Source organism: Haliaeetus leucocephalus, unplaced genomic scaffold (genome assembly GCF_000737465.1).
Source record: "Haliaeetus leucocephalus isolate CR32 unplaced genomic scaffold, Haliaeetus_leucocephalus-4.0 Scaffold185, whole genome shotgun sequence".
NCBI lineage: Eukaryota > Metazoa > Chordata > Aves > Accipitriformes > Accipitridae > Haliaeetus > Haliaeetus leucocephalus.
The window spans coordinates 274,511-298,559 of NW_010972621.1; the positions used below are offsets into that span (position 1 = coordinate 274,511).

Genomic DNA, 24,049 nt, shown 5'->3' on the forward strand with positions numbered 1-24,049 from the left:
GGATTCATTTGATGTTTTCATATTGAAGATCATGTTAAGTTTCAATTCAAATTAAAAAAGATTTCAAGTTGCTGAATTCACCAAATAGTTGGAGTCAGCTGAGCATTTGACCACCTCATCCTATTTAGCAAGCAAACTGTAAATGGGACAAATGGTGTTCTTGGATATCTAATTTAAAATTCCAGTATAGCATAGGAAAATGTGAAGTCAGTGTTCAACTTCCTTAAAACACAACATTCCATGCTAGCTTGAAGAAATTATATTGGGACTATCCAAGCTGAATTTCACATAAAAACCACTGAGTAAGACTCTGGATAGAAACTGTTTGGAAACTTTGTTTTACAATGTTTTTTCAGGATTTTGACCTTTTAACCAACTAGGAACATAGGAATAAAATCTTTAAAGAGCAGCTCCTTACTGATGGAAATTCATTTATTAGAACTGAACTCTTAGTAAATCACAAATAGGATGAATGACAAATGCAGATGAAGAACACTAAAAAAAAATTTATGTTTTTTTGGTGGGAGGGAGGAATAAGAAAATATGTAGGGCTTTTTTGGTAAAATATTAAGACAAAATTAAATCAAAGAAATACTCTTAAGAATCCCAGAAACTTCAGTATTGCACAGATCATTTTTCTTTTGTATAACATTGTTTTCTACAACATTGATCGCCTTTGCCAACGTAGTCATCAGGAAATATGATACAATTTTAAAATTATAGATATTTTTTTCATCGATTGTTTAATAAAGCCATTAATCTGTTCACCTACAATTCAGCAAGTCTCTGCTAAATTTTCTTCCACAATAAGCAATAAAGATAAATCAGATGCTGAAATTATATAATCACTTTGTAGAATTATGACTCACCTTTCTCGCCTGGTGGTATTACAGTGTTCACAGACATCATAAGATACATTCCAGCAATCAAAGGCTGCCTGTAATTCAAAACCCAAGCTCTGCTAAACAAGTCCTTTGTAAAACCCAACTGCAATTGACACAATATGCAATACCATTCAACACCACTAATTTCTAACTGTTGGTCTATTGAGAAAGTAGCTGTCACACAGCACTTCCCTTTCTGTCCTTTCTTTCATACTGACCTACAATTTTTAAAGCATCTTCTACAACATATGTGAAATAGGACAAAATGATCACCTATATAATTGCTCTCCTTGTCCAAGATTTTTAAATATGAACCTCTTAAGATGGATTAACTCAGTGCTGATAGCACCATTTTATCAAGTTTCTTAGCAGAAATGAAAATTTTTGCCAACAGATGACACATTGCTTCAAAATTCTTAATATTGCAAAGTATGTATTATTTTTATTCCAAAAGTTTTCAAAGGAATCTAAAGGGGGAGTTTCCATGCCTTCTGTTCCTATGAAAAAAATCGTAATAACTAAGTATTTTTAAAGATACTTACTTTTGATGTGTGAGATGTAAAGTTACACCAGAGCAATCCTTGTGTTTATCTGTACAGATCACAAAACAGTTTAATCATTAGCAATTGAACCCATGCAAAATTATTCCACATTAACAACACTCTTCTGCTGAATAAATATACCAGAAGACAAAGTAAGTTTTAATCTCACTGTTTGCAGTAAAACTTTCATACTGTGGAAACATTACCCCAATTTGCACAAACTTGAACATCACAGTGCTGCATTTGTAGCAAAATCCTAGCATAAAGCAAAACTCTGGTGGATGAAAAACAATAGCAGAAAAGGTTGGTTTACTTCAAACAAATCTGTATTTTGAAAAAAGTTAGAAAAATGAAAAATTTGTGGAAAAACAATGATTTTAGCCATTAATAATGGAGCAGCCAGAAATCCTTGTAATCAAGTCAACAGGTGAACTTGAGATACCAGTACAGACAGCAGTTCTGTTTAACATTAGATATCCTAGAAGGACAGTAAAAATAGTTAATTCATTTGTTAATGTATTGAAACAGCATTATCTAATATGTTTCACACTTTAATTTAAAGATATTATTATCTTGATAGTTACTTAATTTTAGTTGGTGATCTGGGAGTTTAATTTTCATTCTTTTTCAAGGAAGTTTCATTTTCTTACGTTTATATTAAAAAAAGCTGTAGTTAGAAGATGGATATAACTCCAAAGCAAGTGAACAGAAAATGCTGAAAAAATACCATCTAACGATATATGCTTCAGGTAAGAAAGACACCAGAGTAGCTGTGGATCTGCTGACAAGTGGTAACATGGGAGAGATTTTCCTCCCATCAGTAGCCAGATTCTGAACTGAAAAAAGCAGTGCTTTGAACAGAAGAAAGGATAATGACTAGAGTGGGACAAAACAGGGAGAGTTTACAGATTAAGAAGTATCAGTTTAGTTTTTCAAACTATTAGCTATTTTAGTCACACCACATTTCATTATTAAGGGATAATATGCAGTTTGGTTTTTACCACCATTGATAATAGAACTCATTTTCAGTATGTTCACAAAGTAAACAGTCACTGTTTTTACAAAATGTATAAATTAGTACATATGTTATGCAACTGAAAAAGTTGCTAACCCAATTTCACTAGGTTCTTATAATGCTCATCATCATGGCACCTGAGAATTCTTAGTTCCTCCAGCTCTGTGTGCCTCAACAAACACTTCTGTAATTAAAAATCTGAATCAGAAAATCACAGTTGTACCTTTACAAATAACAAAAAAAGGAGTCTTCACTGTATATGCAGAAGAAAAATTAGAACAGCAGCTCTTTCATCAAGACTACCCACCACTGTAGTTGCCTTGAATGTTTGCAAACCATGTCTCATGAAAATGTTTGAAACCAAGTGTGATGAATCAGAACGAAAGCAGCTGAAAATTCTATTGGTTATCTAGAAACAAAAGCATACCCATTCAACGCAGATGGAATTTCTGACTGTCTGTGTCAAGCTACATGTAATATTGCCACAAACAGAGAGAGTTTGGGACCTATAGTCTCTATAAATGATTGAATATGGGTTTGGCAGAGTACTGACAAAGTTCACTTGCAATTACAGTACAAGTATTTTAAAACTATGCACATGTGCATGAAAATGCAAAGCTAGTCAGTCAGTTATTGCTGCTGTATCACCCACATTTTCTCTGTTCTACAAACAGCCAAATAAACAACGTATTGTAGAAAATAGAGATTTTCAGTATAATAACATACATTCTTACATATCATTTTTATGTGAACATGCATGTTTGTACAGAAAAATAGTAGACACTGAAAAATTAATCTAAAATTTGAGATAAAAATTCTCCAATTTAAAGAACAGTCTTTAAAGTACATTTAAAATATAGTCTTCAAAATTTTTTTAAAGTTACTTCTTAAAAATGGAACAAAAACCAAAAAAACCAAACCCACAACTTTCCATAAATACACGCACTGCATGGTAAGTCATTTGCAGGGGGTGGCAGAGAGAGAGGTAAAGGAAGAGGAGAAAAGGTTGAAGGAGAGAGAAAGGGTAGGACCAAATAAAAGACTAAGTTAGAGTAGATAAGAGAAAAATGACAAAGGCAAGATACGGTCAGCACTGGCTAAAGATGGAAAGAAAAACTGAAGTTATGCCATGCCAGAATAAGCACTAGTTTTCAACCACAGATAACAAATGCTGCTTCCAAATGGCAAAGTCATGAATACAAAAGCACCAGAAAGACTAAGCTATTAGGACAAAAGTAGGGGAATGGTAGGAAAACATTCAAGAGAAAGAGAAATTAAATTATTTGTCCATGGTTTTAGAGGAAGTACAAGATATGTATATACTGGTCATCCTCCTCTACTCTTCACTGTAGGAAGCTTCACTCACAATCTCAAAACCTCTATGTTTGCTATAAAGGTCTTTGTGAAGTCTCTTTTGCCTCACCTTCCTTGTTTCAAACGAAATTTTTTTACTAAATTTTTGGCTATTCATATAACACAGGTGGTGCTGCAGAACTCAGCTTTAATAAGTTTAACATTGTTAGAAAGTTTGCACTACATCAATATTAATGGAAGTTGGGAAATGCTTGCTTCCTCTCCAAACATTTTACTTTATTACTTAAAGTAATAAAATTTAAAATGCAATTGGTAGTTTTGTGGCTCTAAGTTTTGCAATTTGCAGTTGAAAACATCACCATCCTGTCTTTTAAACACTGCTGAAAAACTATCCCAAAACAATAAAACCAAACCTGTCATATGCCAAACATGAGTCAGGTTTGAACAATCTAACCCTTACTATGTAATTCTGTCTCTTTTAAAAGTAGTGCAGTGGGAGGAGGGAAATGACTCCAGTATATTTCAGTTTGCCAGTATTAAAGTGTTTTCACACTATTTAAATTTTCAGAGCATTGAAAAGATTTTCATTCAGTATTTCATCCAAATTAAGCAATTTCAAAATGAACTGAAGACAGCGGGAAAGTTATTATTGCTACTATACAATGTAATCATATTAATCAGTATTGGGAAAAACATAAATCAACTTCTAGCACAAGAATCTAGATGGATACATTAGTCTAGATTTTTGAGAAATTCCTACAGCACATTATAATTTTGTCTCTGGTTATATTCAGCCATGACTGAACTAAACATTTTCCTAACAGCTACAGAGGTATGCTGGAAATGCTTTTTCCTTGCTTCTCCTTCCTACAGCTCACCTCCTTGAAACATTCAAAGCTGCTGAACCCTCCACCCAAGAACACTGACAGCAGTGAGGCCACACCAGTTAACAGTGCAAAATCTTTTCGACTTTCCTGTATGACCTAAGCAAAAAATATCCTTAAACAATGCACAAACCAAACAAAACCTTAAAGGCTCTTTTCCAGCTTAAGTCCAGCTGATCTAACTACTGTGATTTCTTAGTTTCAGCTATTCAGCAAATATGCACTGCTCTGGGACAAAGAAGTTACTAGCTACTATGTGCCATGTAGCAAAGACAGGAAAATGCATTTTTATATACATCAGAAACAGGTTCAAATGAAAGCCAATTTTCCACGCAGAGTCTCTAACTCAAATGAAAACAGAAGCTGTGCTTATGACCTTATGACTGCCTTTTGTGTGGTGTGCAAATATAACAATCATATTAAATAATACCTGCTTTTATTTACCTATGTCAAACAAAGTCAATGGTGCATGTTAAAGCCTAACACTGGCTTCAGATTTTAAATACATAATTTTTAGAAATTGTACATGACAAATTTGTAATGGTGTCATGGTTTAACTCCAGCCAGCAACTAAGCACCACGCAGCCGCTCACTCACTGCCCCCCACCCAGTGGGATGGGGGACAAAATTGGGAAAAGAAGTAAAACTCGTGGGTTGAGACAAGAACAGTTTAATAGAACAGAAAAGAAGAAACTAATTATGACAATGATAACACTAATAAAATGACAGCAGTAATAATAAAAGGATTGGAATGTACAAATGACGCGCAGTGCAATTGCTCACCCCCCGCCAATCGACACCCAGTTAATCCCCGAGAGGCGATTCCCCCCACCCCCACTCCCCGCAGTTCCTATACTAGCTGTGACGTCCCATGGTATGGAATACCCTGTTGGCCACTTTGGGTCAGCTGCCCTGGCTGTGTCCTGTGCCAACTTCTTGTGCCCCTCCAGCTTTCTCACTGGCTGGGCATGAGAAGCTGAAAAATCCTTGACTCTAGTCTAAACACTACTGAGCAACAACTGAAAACATCAGTGTTATCAACATTCTTCTGATACTGAACTCAAAACATAGCACTGTACCAGCTACTAGGAAGACAGTTAACTCTATCCCAGCTGAAACTAGGATAAATGGTAATTCCAAGTTTAGCTGCCAATAAATGCTTAAATTAGTTAAAAAGAATCACCTGTGCTACTCCTGTTAACCATTTTTTCTAAGAGAAATATTTCAAATACTAGAAATACTCACAGTTTGTCAAATGAAACACTCTTAACTGAAGAGAAGCCAAATTATCCTACACAGAAACATTCTCTTTCTGTAGGCTGATTTTTATAAAACTTCCAATGAGAGTCTGACAGGCTTCCTGCCAGTCTGTCTATCCAGATCTACAATCCTGAATTCATTAGTTACATATATGATAATCTGCCACAGAACTTGAGAATTCTAAGGCTTCCTAGATACTTAAAAATTCTGTGGCTTTTTACTCAGAATTAGAAAAATAAACACTCTTCAAAACCTATTTTCTTTGCACTCCGGGTACATGGATTATAAATTATAGTACACACTGTTCAAACTATTTATTTAGCTTCTTCATTGCTCTATTTCTAATATTTAATTGGAACAGTATAGCACTCATACGTGGCTACTAAAATACTTAAAAGCTTTCACTCTAACAGAGTGGTGCTATTTATGAAGCTCCAAACCCCCTGTTATTTCAAAGTCAGCCCTTTGATTTGTACCAGAAACTCCACATATGGTCTCAGGATTGGCTTTGCCTCATTAAAGATGAGAAGTAACCTCAAAGCTGGAGCACAACCTCTGAGCAAGGCAATTCCAAAGCTAATGCCCACTGGGAAATACCTTTGTAGAAGTTATATTTAAAAAGACAAAGACACGCAGCATAAAAATGAACTTGAAGCCTTGGTAAAGAAAGAGACAAATTCAGTATGTTGCATTCAGTATTGATACCTAATATTTGATACATAAAAGAACACTAGCTGAATTTGTTTTTTTCACGAGAGTCAAGGTGCTTGCTCTTGCAGATCTGTTCACTCATCCAAAATGAATTCAGCAACATGCTCTTTAAAAGTCAAGTAACATGCAGAATGAAACTCTACCTTTATTCAGTTTGTGAAAAACAAAATGCAAGCACAGACTCCCCAGTGCCATCTTCACAACTTACTTTCCAAATAGAAAAGAGACAAACAATTGTTGATCCTGGTCCAGTATAAATTTTTTAACAAATAAATACCTTGTAAAGGTCACAGATGACTAATTTGCTAAAAGGGTATCATAATGTATCATAAACATGAACATCTGGGAATATGCAAAATTAATGTTATTCAAGACACCAATGTTAAGCCTTCTGGTTATCAAAGAGAAGCAGACTGAATGCAGCGTTCAAATAAGACTAGAATTCAAATGACAGCTTACAATTCACAGTCTTATGAAGAAAACAGTTATTTTTAAGACATCTACCAGCTTAGTGGCCAAAATTAATTACTCTCCCCAACTAAAAAAAAACCCAAACAAACTCAACACTAAGAAACCCACATGCCCCTCACAAAAGCAGGTACGTCTGTGATATTATATGTGATGTGTGTAACATAATTCTTGTAGGAAATTATAGCGGGAAGAAATAAATCTATTCTCATTGAAGAAGTGGGGGTTAGGAGAAGGAGCTGAGAACGCAAGTATTATGCATGCCTTGTGCAAGGAAAGAGAGGGAACAAGAAAGGGAATGAGAAAGGAGCCAAAGTTGAACAAAAATTAAAGAATTCCCCAAAAGTTTGCTCCAAGCATACTGACAAAAATTATTAATTGCTTCAAAAAATGCAACAGTTACACACATAGAAAATGCCAGAATGTCATTACCTTTTATACAGAACAAGTTAAAAGAGATTATTATTAATAACTTTTAATTACATTGATTCTTGGGGATAACATCTATCTTCTCTTATGTGCTGGAAAGGACAAAGATAATAGTATGGTCAGTTAGAAACAACATTAGTCTTCGTTTATAGGGAGGGCAGGAAAAAAGAAATTCTAGGGATTGGAAAAAAATCCCACATCTTTTCAAATCAGATCTGAAGGCACTTATATGGAAGAATAAATCAAGAACAGTGTGACAACTGCATTGCATATCCCTACAGCCCAACTTGAAAGTTGACTGGGTGCCTTTATAGATCTACAGATGGCTAGATTTACTTTTATTTGAATCTGAACCCTAAACACTTATGAATATATAAAAAAGACAAATTTCTGATAACTTTTTACTTGTTACTTAACTGTATATACTATCAACCATAACTCCAAATTAATATTTCCTTTTAAATATAAAAAGTGAAGAAAGTAAAATACAGCAATTACTATTTTTCTAAGATGGTTCTTTGCCCATACCCCCAATTTTTCTGTAGAATTTATTTTTGGTTTTCCAGCTTATTTTTTAATTATGTGTATTTTAGACAAGATACAATGAGTTTTATTTTGATACCTGAGCATAAAGTGCATATCTAAATATGAATACTTAGCTCTGGATTATAGCTAAGGAGGAAAGGAAAGCAGAATTAGTTTAATAACCAGTTAGTAAAATGAAGAAATATCCTTTTTACAAAGAGTTGAAAATGAGAGTTGATAAATTTTAACTATGACATTTTTTTCCCCCAAAATTGGTAGGAAGTAGAATTGGGTGCTAATACATAAATAATTACTACCTCAAGCCAAATATTTTATATTTGCAATGACTTGTAAGTCAGAAAATTAAACTCTGAACAGTGCTTCTGAATCTTTGATGTGCTACTGAAAACATGAGTTAACTGACTGTATTTCATCATTTTTCCTCTGTTCCGAATTGCAACAACTGCATGTGCTTACGTATAACTCTAATGACTGTATTCTTATACTTTGACAAGCCAAAGTTATCAACAGGCATCTCATTCATACAGAAAAGCTGCCTTTACATCATTCCTGAAGTTTAAAAATACCCGCAAGACTGGTCAAAGGTTATGCATTGAATATCCTTGAACACCAGAATCAAAGTTTAGGACATTTAAATTATTAGGAGATTTAAATTATATTTTTCTCTACTGGAATTTTCACAGGCAGACTACACTGAAAACATTTTTTTCTCACAAAACCAGCAGAAAAGGTAGATTATTTTTCACTTTAAAAATAAGATATCAGATTACCGAGTAAAAGGCAAATAAAAGAGGGCATTCTGTCATACTCTTTTAACTGCTGAAACAGTATATGACACTAGTATCATCTCCCAAATTATAGACCTATCAGTTCACCCTTCTTAAACTTTCATAATTTTGCAGGCTTGTATCTATGACATTGGTTATTCTAAGTCCTGCACAGATTTCTAGACAAAAAATTAAGGAAGTCTGCTGCAGGGAGCATATTAGTGTAAAATTAAGTTTTAATTTCAGGTGCTAACTTATTTCACTATGGTTTCTCTAAGTGGGCAAGTGGATTTTTTCAGTAGAAGCTTTGACTACCAAGTTAATTTACTAATAAAAATTTCTGAACACATCCTCAACTAATGTGCAATGGAGGTTATGGATCTCATTTGTTTCTTTTTTTTTTTTGAATAACTACCTACACATAAATTATACTTAAAAGTGAAAATGAACAGTAAGAACTCTCACTGTCCCCAAGCAATAATGAAGAGCAGGCTCTTAACTAACATGCTTTCTTTAGAGGTTTGTAACTTTAATTATTTGTGATTTTAGCAGGTGAAGAATCTCACGGGCTGTACAGGTCCATCTGAACTGTCTCACAAAAATCAATTCTTTCAACTTCAGTTGTGCACATCTGCATATGTGCTCCATTTAAACAGTGCTGGCACACTCAGTTTATTCCTTCCTTCTCCTCCTCCTCCTCCTCCTCAGCTACCATTATTGCCGTTATGCTACATTATATCTTCATGTCATGGTAGAAACCATACCTTCAGCTTCAGTGCTGCTGAAAATTCTGGATGAACATTGCCCAAACCCTTCCAGAGGTGTACAGAAGAGAGGCTGCATGACAGTGGGAAGCTGCCAGCTACAGGGTAACTTCTCTGTTCAAAACCAAGTACAACCTGTGGATCATTTACCATGGTACCACAGAAGGATTCAGAGGCCATGGGCATAGCTCAAACTATTGATGTAATACATATTCCAACTTTAATTTTTTGCTATTATTCAGCTTACTTCCCCATTCTTCTTTCAAGTCCAACGTTTTGATTATCATTTAGCCCATGAGGAACTTCACATTCTTGTTTAAATCCTATGCAGTAATGTATCGCAGCCAAGTTCCAGGAAAATGATGACCCACAGGTTTTTTGTTCTGAAAGGCCAGAGAGACCTTAACCCAAGAACTCCACACAGGACATGATTCACAGAGCAAAAATAAGAATTTATGCATCTCAAAGGTGTCAGAACAAGACATTTCAGGTTTAAAGAACAAAGTACAACATAAAATACAAATAAATAAAAAAATTAATTTTGTCCCTAAAAATCTCAGATCACCAGTATCTCCACATGCATTAATGAAGTCCAAATATCATTAATCCAAGCTTATAATGTATGGGCTGGATTAGCAGACAGTAAGGTGGATTGAAAACTGGCTGAATGGTCAGGCCTAGAGCGTGGTGATCAGTGGTGTGAAGTCTAGTTGGAGCATGGCAACTGGTAATGTAGCCCCGGAGTCAATACTGGGTCCAGTCCGGTTAAACATCTTCATTAACAGGCTGGATGATAGGGCAGACTGTATCCTCAGCAAGTTTGCTGATGACACCCGGCTGGAAGGAGTGGCTGATACACCAGAGGGTCATGCTGCCATCCAGAGGGACCTCAACAGGCTGGAGAAATGGCCTAACAGCAACCTCACGGAGTTCAACAAGGGGAAGGAAGTGCAAAGTCCTGCGCCTGGAGAGGAACAACCCCAGCCACCAGTACATGCTGGGGGCCACCCAACTGGAAAGCAGCTTGGCAGAAAAGGCCTCAGAAGTCCTTGTGAACACCAGGCTGAACATGAGCCAGCAATGTGTCCTTGCTGCAAAGAAGGCTAATGGTATCCTTGGCTGTGTTAGCCAAAGTACTGTAAGCAGGTCAAGGGAGGTGATCCTTCCTCTTTACCCAGCATTGGTGAGGCCACACCTTCAGTATTGTGTCCAGTTCTGGGCTTCCCAGTACAAGAGAGACATGGACATACTGGAGAAAATCCAAGGAAGGGCCATGAAGATGATGAAGGCACTGGAGCATCTCTCTTAAGAGGAAAGGCTGAGAGAGCTGGAACTGTTCAGCCTGGAGAAGAGAAGGATCAGGGGGGATCTTACCCATGTACCAAAATACTTGAAGGGAGGGTGCAAAGAGGATAGAGTATCCTGGTTTCCGCTGGGATAGAGTCGATTGTCTTCCTAGTAGCTGGTACAGTGCTATGTTTTGAGTTCAGTATCAGAAGAATGTTGATAACACTGATGTTTTCAGTTGTTGCTAAGTAATGTCTAGTTTAAAGTTGAGGATTTTTTCAGCTTCTCATGCCCAGCCAGCGAGAAAGCTGGAGGGGCACAAGAAGTTGGCACAGGACACAGCCAGGGCAGCTGACCCAAAGTGGCCAACGGGGTATTCCATACCATGGGACGTCACAGCTAGTATAGGAACTGCGGGGAGTGGGGGTGGGGGGAATCGCCTCTCGGGGATTAACTGGGTGTCGATTGGCGGGTGGTGAGCAATTGCACTGCGCGTCATTTGTACATTCCAATCCTTTTATTATTACTGCTGTCATTTTATTAGTGTTATCATTGTCATAATTAGTTTCTTCTTTTCTGTTCTATTAAACTGTTCTTGTCTCAACCCAAGAGTTTTACTTCTTTTCCCGATTTTCTGCCCCCTTCCACTGGGTGGGGGGGAGTGAGTGAGCGGCTGCGTGGTGCTTAGTTGCTGGCTGGGGTTAAACCACGACATGGAGCCAGGCTCTTTTCAGTGGTGCCCAGTGACAGGTTGAGAGGCAACGGGCACGAACTGAAACACAAGAGGTTCCCTCTGAACATCAGGAAACACCTTCACTGTGAAGGTGACTGAGGACTGGCACAGGTTGCCCAGGGAGGTTGTAGTCTCCAAAATTGCATATATTTGGAGATATGCAAAAGCCGCCTGGACATGGTTCTGGACAATCAGCTGTGGGTGGCCCTGCTTGAGTAGGGGCGGAGGGACCAGATAATCTCCAGAGGTCCCCTCCAATCTCAACCATTCTGGATTCTATGAAACACTCCCTGACAACAACAAGCATACTGCCATGCTTGAAGTGAGTGTTTAATCCTTTTTTTTTTTTTTTAAATATGAAAAGACACTGTCCCCACTAGTTACAACTTTTTCCAAACACAGTTCCTGTGATTGACTGACCAGTGTATGTCATCTTTCTCACCAGCTATTCAAGTAAGGTGACAGGTTAAGGGTGTTCACAGGTATTCGTTTCAACTTTCCTAAAGCACACACTGAATTATACAGGGAAAAACAAGCTTCTTCCTACACTTAAAATTATTAATCTGCTTCTTCATTACTTTAAGTAATTTGCTTTACATTTTTTGAAGAAAAGAAATCTGTTCATTTCAAACATTTATAGAGATAAAGCAAGTTTACAAACAAGTCAAGTTAACATACATAGTTTATTACAAATATGCTCACTGATCTTTACCTCTGCGAGTGGCACTAACAGGAAAAAATTTTTTCTACAGGTAACGTAAATACTTCTGATGCTGTAACTGATAAAACTTACAGAACAAATTTCCAAAATACATACCTCTAAATGCACTGATATCCCCATAGTGTACCTGGAGCACAAAAAATCTGCCACCTGTTTCTCCTCCAACTCTGAATCCAACACCTAAGAGAAGGAAAATGCATTGTTTTCAGAAAAAATAAAATGTAAGATGGTTCATCACTGCTGACCATATCTAAAAATACAAATCACTGTAATGACGTAGAGTGAAGGGGTAGAAAATTTCAGAGACACCAATGTCCTGAAAACTGGGAAAACCACCATCACAACACATGTTCCCAAACAGACTAAGAAGCTAGGACCACAATTTAGTTATTAATGAACAGATATCTGCATTCAGCAGAGAATTCTCTCAATCCAAGAATATTAATACAGATTTTATATATATATACACAACTATATTAAAAAAAATTAGAAAAATCAAGTTTTACCAGCCTTGTAGGATTTGGTAAACTTTAATTTCTCATACAACCTGTGAATGATACAAACTGATTAACACTGACTTACTAAGAACACACTGAGAATTAAAAGATAAAAAGATCTGCAGTAAAATATTTTGAGATGTAAATTAATACTGTATGCAGAAAAAATCTTGTGGAATTTATGAAGCTACATTACTTGTTGACAGAAGTAAGCACAGGCACAGATGAAAATGGAAGAATTTGAAATAATTTGAAATAATGAAATGGCAAAATATCACCATCACCAAAAGGGATTTCTCTAAACCGATTCTACAATGAACACTCTTCAAAAGAAGAGAGAAAGCAATTTCTTCCTACTCGGTCAGTGAATGCCACTAGATTAAACACTGCCTATGGCAAAGCCTTCTTATAAATGCGACTGCAGCCTCTCTGTGCACAAATGTAGTATCATTATGAACCCTCTCCACAAACCTTGTATTTATGAACAGCTTAAAGCCAAGAAAATTATTACTAGCTGGGATTTAACAGTAAAGCAAATACCAGGCTTCCATAGAATCCTTCAAACAATGTTTTTTTAAACTTGACATTCTGATAATGAAATCGAATAACATTCATGCTGATAAGTGTGTGAATGGATTATTACAGATAAACCTCTTCATGATACTGTGCACTGCTCCTGGTTTTGAAAGTAGGCAGTAAAAGATAAAAGAAAAAAATTTTAGAATTCCAGGTATTTTCAGACTGAGGCTGTATAGATGGTAGATATTTCTAAGACCCTTAGTGGTTATTAGAAAGAACCACTTCTCCCTGTATTCCAGACATACCACTCCAAGTAGCTTAGTAAATTTTGACTGAATTCAGTGAAGTAATCTATCATACAAGAAAATGGGTATATAAGCATCTTATTCAACCGCATCAAAGTACTGAAAAATGAAAAGCACATAAAATTGTCAAGTACACTTAAGACACAGAAAAAAATCAGTGTTTACACTGAACTTGTTTGTGCTTTCCCAAACACACAAAAATATTTTAATGCGGTTTGTGTGCTACTGAAAGATATATAAATAGTAACATGCAGTAGGAAATGCAAGTTTAATGCTTTATAAAAATAAAGCATTATATTATGACCGTCATCTCTCCCTTAGCCTTTTTTCCCCTCTACTGAAACCCATAATGTTATAGCAAACAGGATGACAAAAAACCCCCAAGTATATTAGCTAGCATAATATATTCATAGTTATGAGGCTGATGTTTATACAGTTTCCATCAACTAGACATAATAAAAATATTATAGGAAGTTCCTAGACATGCCAGGTGCTTAATTCCACATCATCTTCTCTCCCTTGCCCCTGTACACAAGGAACTTCAACATTAAAGGCACAATACCTTTGGGTAGCCTGGTGGGTGGAGCATTTCTTGCCCAAGCATACAAAATGTTAGATTTGTCTTTGCATGTTCCTTCATCACAGTCCCTAAAAATATGAGGAAAGAAAACAAAAGGGAATATAATATTTTAATTTTGAAATCAGAAAAGGGCAGGTGAATTACATCCAAACCCACTAATTTTAAGATCTATGAAGTTGTTTTTGGATGTATGTTGAATAAACACAGTTCTTTTAATGCTTTCCTGGGTATCTTTAGATCCTCCATCTTCTCTTTTTTTTCTCCTCTCTCTGCCTTAAAATAGTGTTAGGCAAACAGGGTCAAAACCATAGACAGTTCTGATAGTCCCTGCCAGCCTAATAGCCAGAAATGAAAAAAAAAATAAAGGAACCTTTTGTGAGAATGAACCATATGAAAATTTCTAGCATTATTAGCTCAAGGGCCACAGAATGACAATGGCTGCCATATTTACACAGAGGGACAGGATTCATGTGCAAAGCAGAAAAAACCCAGAAGACATCAAAGCTTTAAGTCAAAACTGAGAGTTAAAATTAATGTAAAAACCATTGACAAAAAAAGGTCACAAGAAGCTGTATATGAACCAGCACATAAGAGGCACTCATGTGCTTCCCTGTACTTAATGCAAGCTCACTGCTTGAAGTTAATTTTTATTCCACTGCACAATTTTTTATTTTTTTTATAAACAGAAAAATCACACACACACCAAAAAAAACCCCCAAGGAAAAAAGAAAGAAAAAATAAGTGTTTGCCAAGTTACAGACCACAAACAGGTCACAAATACTTACAATAACAGATCTCTAGAGTTGTCCTTAGTCTGTGCAGCTAACACCTTGCCACTGACACTAAGGGTGGAGTGTGAAAGACTCCCAAAGACTGTTAAGCTCTAGATACCTTGAATCCACAAGAACTGATAAAACTCAGGGCATAGACACTACCAAATCTGTAAAAGGCCAGTCAGACACAGTTGTATGGACAGTACAATGTACCTGGACCACATCCAAGAGGGCACTGACAGCTATATGTGGATGTAGGCTACAGGATGATATACACGGATAAACAGAGTCCCGCTGAGGGGCTTTCCAAACATCCACCTAGAAGCCACTTCTCCATCTCGATCTTCTATTAAGGAAAAGGGTTATTTACAGACTGTATTTGTATGTTCTTCAGTGGCAAAGCATTGCAGCACTGAGCACAGAATGTAGAAGTCATTCCACAGGTGCAGCATACATGGGTATGACTTTTAGAAAGCCTCAAACTGAAACTCTTCAGACTACATCAACTAATCAAGCCAGATGCAATGAAGGTTGATGGCCATGCCAGGTTTTTCAAAACAACCAGCCCCTTCTCTGTTTATTACTGCTGGTAAAATGAGACCTGGGAAAACATTTGTACACATAAAGCACGGTTTCAGTCACCTCAAATACTGGGGAAAATAGTCTCACACAGTGTGAGGAAGAGTATAAAAGCATAAAAGACCAGGACTTCTAGCAGATGCAGTCTGTTGAGGATGCCTGAGCCATATGTGCCACCTCTCAGAACAAATGATGATGAAGCTTTCCAGGCTGCTCTCCCAGAGATAACCAGTTCTTCCTGCATGTAGGGAAAACCACCTCAGCGGGACATTATGCTTTTCTGTGATGCCAGAGAGACCTACTGCAACATAGCTGCTGTGTTTTCTTCTGACAGAAAGCATTGCCATAATCATCAGACTACCAAGAGAAAAGGGAACATGCCACTTCTTGCTCTGCATTAATTTTGCTTATAACACATGTTTCTAGACCTTCACAACTACTAGTTTGGTCATCTCTCCCTTCAAACATTCCCCGATGGACAAGCAAAACTTATTTCAGGATAAGTGAAATGTTTCACCCCTAACAATTCATACAGGTGCAGGTGAAAGCTGTGCAGGTTTCCACTGCTACAATCTAAAAAAACCAGAAGACTTCAGGGATCTAACCAGGTATTGAGCTGAGTTTGGAAATGTGTTGAAGAGATTGATTAGGAGGAACAACAGCAGAAACCACAGCACAGACGCAGCTTCACTACCACACTTTGGGCCACATAGCCTTCATTTATACAATGCTACTTTTTAGAACCACATTAGCTTGGTAACAAAAACTGCATAGGCTGTTCTAAACTTTCCTCCTGAGACGCTGGCTGATGAAGGGAGAAGACTGCAGGGGAGAAAGATGAAATACACACATTGCTCTTTCATTATGCTTAAAAAATGGTCAACCCTCTCATTGAGCCATCAATGCTGATCTTGAAACATTGAGTTTTCAGAAAAAAAAAACCCTAGAGGAGATTACAAAGAAGAGTTAAGATAACTCATGGAACAGATTTAAAAGCAGAAAGCTAGTAAAAAGTATAAATTTACAAACAAAAAAAAAATTTAACCCATCACTGAAATTCATAGCTTCTTCACATGCAAAAAATCATGAGATTCTGAATAGAATGAGTAGCACAGAATACCTTAAAAATGGACTATCACTGCATACTATACAGTACTGTACTAACAACTAATTTTGACTGTGGTCAAAATTTGGGGGTGAGAGGGGGAGGGGAGGGTGTGGAAATAGAGCTTACTGACTGCTGCTCAGATCTTTGTTTTTTGTAAACTCTCCTGGACTTTCGAAAGGCATTATTATCCATCTTCAGCAAGTTCAGGAGCTGAGTTTTTTAATGGCACTGGGGTTTTGACTAGTTACCTGGACCAGAAGCAAAATATTTCACTATGTCAGCAAGCCCAGTATTTGGGTATCCTTTTAGGATATTTGCAGTGTTTAGGAAAAAATAATTTTTTACATTTCTTTCTCTATTATACTATAGATTCTAATCAAGACTTGTGAAAAAAGATAATTGAGGTGATTGAGTAAGAAAAAAGATCATTTTTCGTTCTTGAGCTGAATGGTGCAGAACATTCTGCGGCAGTGACAATGGTAAGAAACTATACTCGGGAATATGTATCTTTATATTGTTCCCACTCTCTCCTAAGCAGTGAAATACAAGTATTTCACTGAACCAGTCTTGACATCTTTTGCAACCTTTACTGAACTATTGATGTCAAAAGCTTCCAAACCATGCTCTCCTGCCAACAGAAGCAGCTAGTCTGAGAGAGGATTACTTGGTGGTGATCTACAACCTGTACTTAATACATTTGCTTAGATTAGGTAACTATTCAAAGTTGCCCAGCCTGATCCCAAAATAAAGGCCATGACTATGAATCATCTCATTTACGGGAGCTCATTTCAGTGTCAGGTTTGACACAGCGTGAGACCTGTCTTGCTAGGTGACTCAGAAGTTCTGAGTAATTCAACATCTTCTTTTAAGTCATTCAAGTGTGTTCTTGATTATCTTTGGAGAATCTGATCTTCTGATGAATCAGCTCAGGCATGCTACTTCGATTTCAGCACAGTTTATCAGGTTAGGCAAAACTTCTTGTCATAGTGGCTGAACTGCTTTTAGGGCTAATTATGAACAAGAAACAGAAGCAGCTACACCTTTTTTTGGTGCACTGAACAAAACCTGAGCAAACGAGCCTTGGGAGCCTACTTTATTTCTGTGGAAAGGCCTGGGTATTTCAAGAAGGGAGAAACACCTGTGCACCCCTTTAGCATTTGTTCAGATAAAGATTCTACCATGTTCCAGTGAACGTGTCACTGCAGCACCAGCACAGGTCCCACACCGTTAGACAGCCCTTCAGAAGCCAGGGGCATTTGCATGGATAGCATCACGTCACCAGAAGAGCCAGCAGGCCAGAGTGGCGACACAGATTTTGGCTCAGCGCTTGCTATGGCCACAGGGCAGCTAATCCAGAGTTTTCTGGATGCTACATCTTCCCCTCTCCCATTCATCCACACTCAAAACTGGCCTGAATAAAACTTCAAGCCTCAGGGAAATGAAATTTGTCCTTGCATTCTGAATGCTCCTAAAGCACTATTTTTTTCCATAATACACCTAATCCACGTCATGATGGTATGAAAAATAGCTCTTGACTTGGTATTTTTAATGTTCTTGCAACTGATTACAAACCATCTAACTAATGTTGCCCAGAATTTTGATGTAGAAACTACAATAAAGCAAAAAATCAATGTAGTATGCCTTAATTGAATAAAAACTGGCTATGTCAAAATGTTGACCATGTAAACAATAAGGGAAGGATCCTTGCTAAACAAGTCTTTTAGTGGTGTCCTCAAATATCAGTTCTCAATCACCCATTCTTTCCCCTAGTAGATGGAAGAGCAAGTGAAGTCATCACTTAATAGTCTGCAGGTAACAAAAAGAATAACAAATAACAAAACAAAATAAAAACAAAACCCAAAGATGTTTCATCATTAATACACAGTCACCAGAATTACTTTAACAAAATTAGTTCTAATGGCTCGAAGCCTCTAGCGAATTTAAACTAGTAGGAAAATGCTTTTAAACTATATGTACTCTCTGCAATGACTTACAAAATGTGCAACAGTTTCTACACATCTGGACATTTAATTGAACATATTTACAACACATTTATAGATATACACATATATGTGTATACACACACATATATGTCTATACACATATATACTACACTAATTGTATACACACACAGATACATAGTAAACAGGCATTTATACAAGCTTATGTGTCAAACAGGCACAAATGCATCTGTCTAAAGCCTGTTCTATGTAGAGCAGACGTGATCGTCTTCCTAGCCTTGCAGATAGCCATGGGCAGAGCAAGATGAAACGCTGCAAACCGTTGCAACAACAGGGATGTGAAATGATGAGACACTGAATGAAGAGTTTTTATGTTAAGAATGTAAAGCAAATACTAGACCTCAGAAACTACACATAAAAAATAGCAAGATTTAATCAAAAGCTGCATATGAAAAATCAGAAATATCAGATTTAAATACAACATTAATGTATTGGGTTTGGCTGTGATGGAGTTAATTTTCCTTATAGCAGCCCCCATAGTGCTGTGCTTTGTATTGGTAGCTAGAAAGGTGTTGATAAAACACCAGTGTTTTGGCTAGTGCTGAGCAGTGTTTGCACAGCATCAATGCTGTCTCTCCAACATTCTCCCCTCACCAGTAGGCTGGGGGTAGGCAAGATCTTGGGAGGGGACATGTCCAGGACAGCTGACCCAAACTGACCAAAGGGATTTTCCATACCAAGTGACATCTGCTCAGCAATAAAAGCTAAGAGAAAGGAGGAGGAGAGGAGGGCATTCATTATTATGACTTCTGTCTTCTGGAGCAACCACTATGTGTACTGAAGCCCTACTTTCTGGCAAGTGGCTGGACATCGCCTGCTGATGGGAAGTAGACAATAGATCTTTTGTTCTCCTTCGCTTCTGCACACAGCCTTTGCTTTCACTTTATTAAACTACCTTTATCTTGACCCATGAGTTTTTTTCCATCTTATTTTCTTTCCTCCCTGCCCTGCTGAGGAGAGGAGTGATAGAGCGGCTTGGTGGGCACCTGGCATCCAGCCAAGGTCAACCCACCACAACTAATTACATGCTCCATCATTTGACAGCTATCTGATGAGTTTTCTGCTGGTCAATAATTCTTCTCCAGGAAGTGATGGTACAGCCGGGGAGCTCAAACTACCTGAACCCTAGTCTCAAACCTAGGACTTGAGTCTGATTCAGCTTTGAAGAACTTTATGACTTTCCAGCTTTTGATCCATCTCTTCATATTTGAAAGCTTAGGAACTAAACATTTCACCTACATCTTCAGAACATCAGCTAGGTGTGACTTAAGCATCATCTTGTGACTTCATTTCAATGCAAGCACCTGATCAATCTATAACAATATAATTCTTTCATGTACGGATTATTTCAAGGCTCTAATAAAACTACGGCCTGACATATGAAACCAAAATGTACTACAAGTACAATCTACTCAGTTTTAAATAGGACACTCAAGACGTAAACTGGTTTTAACAGGCCACAATGGGAACAGTTTCATGTTAGTATATTTTTCCCATTAAACCATTCAAAAAATATATTCTAACATATAAGATACAACAAAAAGAACATAGAAAAGCTGTCTGCTGGGAAAAGAAATCAATAGAAATCCTGTGCTTTCACAGTTTTACTTTTATCTGAACTTTTTAAGCACATGCTTTTCTTGCAAGACAAGATTACAACATTTTCAGTATTAGAACTGTCGGTTGATAGGTAGAAGGGAGATAAAACTTCTGATAAAAGTTTGTTGTATGTTTAAAATATTAATCAAATCATCACCCAAAACCATGCAGAGATTATTCCAAATAATAAATTCATATTTTTAGTGGAAAATATATTATACTATGCTATTAGCTCTAAACTCCAGCTCTAGTTACCTTTTGGGTAAATACTTAAAAGATAAATAGTGATTACACAACTCTATCAGAAAATCTGTATTAAAATTGTTCCACATATCAGAATAAGTCATATAAGCTTTGCAGTGTCAGCAAAACTTCCTTACCTTTTCTCTCTTGAAAACCTAGAGAAAACTTGCAAAATTACTGACAGACCGTTAATTTCCACCCACCTTCACATTCTCTTCACTTTGGCTCCCCATACCTGTTTTAGTGGCATTGAGAGCTTCCCTCTGCCCTTACTGCTTAGGCATTTTGCAGGGCAAGTCAACTACCAAACCACTTGACTCAGAGAATCTTCTTCAGCTTACCCTTACAATACATCTTCACACACAGAAAAGCAGCCAACTATAAAGGAAGCCTAGATTTCTTGGTATCCAATGGCACCCTGCCCACTATAGCTCCTGATTCTGCCTCGGAGACAGTCAATTAGTCATGAAGAATCAGAAAACAGATCTTTTTCTCCACCTTACAGAGGAGTTAAAAAAAATAAACAGTTTAAGTGTAGAAAGACTGGAATGTTATACATTTCTTCTTCCTTACAAATTTTTCTACTTTTCCAATAAATTAAGACACTGGAAAAAGTTTATGTAGAAGCAATTAAAAAGAAAAGTTAGTACAATAACAAAAGCAAGTTGCAACTCTTACCAGTAATTTTCGGTAGAAGAGGGTTCATTACATCCGAAAAGTAACATGTGATGGACAGTGTCCATGCTGGCATGAGGCTTAAAGTCAACTGAAAAACAAAACGATAAAACAAATAAGCTATCCTTACTCTCACCATTAGTTACATCAGCAAGAGCATTTTGTGCCATTTTTTCTCTGCAGTACTAGGAACATGGCATGTACATCCCCACTCATTTATTTACCTTCTGCATTCCACTTACAAGCTTTACTTAAATTCCCATTCAACAGCCTGTCTCCCAGGCTAAAACACTGTACCTCACATAGTCATTAAGAAAAAGAAATTCCAAGTTCCCACTGAAAACTACTGCTGCTGTTTTTCCCCGAAAGTTAAATATGACACTTAGTAAAAATAGCCATGTATCCCAAACCCCAAAATTTTACTGTAACCAGTCTAATTTCAATCTAGATTCAAAATTTGCACTTGTGATTTAGTAATACTTTTCTACTTCTTCATCAAAAATACAAACAGTAAGTTACAGTTAAGAGTAACTAATATCTTATGTGTTAGTGATATCTTCTTCCAGTATTCCACCTGGTTTTCATTTTTGCTGCATCTTTCTTGGGACAACAGTTCCAAGATGGGATTATGATTTATTCTCACTAATAATGTCAAACCCTTGGAGGGTTTTTAAACCTTATCCTACAGCACAAATTCCAAAACAGTGGAATCAGTCCTGCCCTTACATGTACATAGACACTGAGGAACCTTCAAGGAAGTGTCTTTTAGCTCTTGTAAGAGTCTTAACATGAGCAAATGGTGAAGCTGCAAACCACTGAAACACAATTCTGCTCCCAAAGTTTGTGGATTTATGTGCAGACTGAACTCAGTATTTTAACATGCTGCTGAAGCAGGGTTCCTGAAGTGAATGATGATGTGGATCATTGACCCAGTTTTATAAGGGAAAAAAAACCTAATCAGATAGCTTCTAACCCTATTTCTGGAGCTGAGGCCTGTTGTGAAAAGTGAGGAAAACCAGCCAAAAGTTAAGGCATGAGAGTCAAATTCTAGCTTGAAGACGTAAGGCATGAAGTCAGATTTTAAGGAAATGAGCACGCCAGAGCTGAGGGCTTTATTTGGGAAGTAAGAGATGCATGCACATGCCCTGGGAGGGTACTTTGAGCACCACGTATGAATTCAGAAGTGCTAAACTTGCCATCATGATTAAAGTCTAAAGACTACGCAACACCTTTTTTTTTTCCTACAAGCAAATTATACTAATTTCATAGCTAAAAATCTAATTTGTGCTACAGAAAGACCTTCTGTTTTGATGGTTTTATCCGTAACAATTAGTGAAATTATGGTTAACTCTCACATGGGACAGACAATGTGTCATTTTATGTGGACTTCCTACCTTAGTTTTCAGGTGTTTCAGGTGTTTTAAGCTGCTGCTACCAATTTAAGCGAGAGATTAAATTTCTGAAGGAGTTTATAAGCAGTTCACAGATGTGAAATCTAATGAAGTTTATTGTTGAACTTGATACCTGTACAAAACATACTTTAAATAACACCTACAAGGGCAGCCTTCAATAAAGGTAAAAATAAAGGTTAGTGCATGGACGGGACCTTTAAGCACTATTATAAAACTTATTACAAATAGCTTACTAAATACTACTCTTACTAGTAGAAAATGATGCACCACAGTCAGCAAACCAAAATCAGATTTCTGCGTAAGCCACTGGCACACACTATTTTAGCTCACATATCTCATCGTTTCTGAAATAAGAGTTGAAAAACCTCTAAGTCTGCCTGTGAGCTCAAGAGAGCTTTGTACAGTCAGTTGCTCTGTTCCTGTATGATTATCTTCTTAGCACCGCACAGAGGCTTATACCCTCCCAAACAGAAGGTAAAAAAAAAGCCATTTAAAAAAATCCTACGTGTAAAAGCCATACAAATTAGCATAAAATTCAAGCCAAATGCAGTACCTGTCACTACCAAAGGCTTAAGAAATATCAAACAAAAGCCTTATATTCCTAGTTGAGAGCCTCCACATTTTACAATAATGAACAGAAAATTACTCAAATACTTTTTATGCATGGAGGAGTGCTACAAAATGATTACTAAAATAACAGTTAACAGTTTTGGTGTATATATACTAAATCTGAATAAAGTCTGACTTACTTTCTTGACCAAGTACTACTTTGAATTACGAACTCCAGGAAAAACAGGAGTGAAGAGAACATGACATCAGTTTAATCTTAACAGTTTCTAGTTAAGGTATGTACTTAAAAAATTAATTTCAAAGATGTTCATCTTTACAAATAACAACTCGATATAAAGTTGACATTCTTTAAAAAAAAAAATAATTGCTATCTTCCCTATAATGGAATTAACTTTAAAGAAATTTATCAACATATCGGTGTCCACATTTTGGCAGATTAGGGAGACATTAGAGGCCTTCAACACAGTGAAGTCATCATTACTTGCCAATAGGAAGTTTATATATGCCCTACTAGAGTAACAAACCCACAGTGTCTCAGACTCATGTATGGACAAAGAGTAATAAATCATCTAATTACTTCAATTTGTGTTGCTAAACGTAACAGGCTCCATCTCATTTCTACAGCACAACCTGACAGGGACTTACCATGAGTCAGTAAGAAAAAAGACACATTTATTTACTAGTCACCCATGCGGATGAATGTAAGAAGCTAAAGATGACAGTCAAATTTTTTGGCCGAGTGGCTTGCTGTCAGACTCAATTCTTACAAGTGTCTGTAGAGCATGCTTTAGCTATCACTACAGCTCGGTAATCAAAAAATGATTTTTATCAATGCCTGCACCA

At 36.9% G+C, this 24,049-nt stretch overlaps 1 protein-coding gene across 5 annotated transcripts in view; it reads right to left on the minus strand.

Annotated features, from left to right (window-relative positions):
* The window catches only part of PAM (peptidylglycine alpha-amidating monooxygenase), an 82,184-nt gene that overhangs the window by 43,373 nt on the left and 14,762 nt on the right, over positions 1–24,049 (minus strand). For all 5 annotated transcript variants that reach the window (XM_010565055.1, XM_010565054.1, XM_010565053.1 and 2 more), the window contains exons 4-8: positions 21,228–21,315; positions 14,209–14,294; positions 12,422–12,505; positions 1,427–1,475; positions 870–937 (exon numbers count right to left, since the gene is read on the minus strand). In XM_010565055.1, coding sequence (XP_010563357.1) covers positions 870–937; positions 1,427–1,475; positions 12,422–12,505; positions 14,209–14,294; positions 21,228–21,315 — 375 coding nt within the window. The remainder of the gene's footprint in view (positions 1–869; positions 938–1,426; positions 1,476–12,421; positions 12,506–14,208; positions 14,295–21,227; positions 21,316–24,049) is intronic.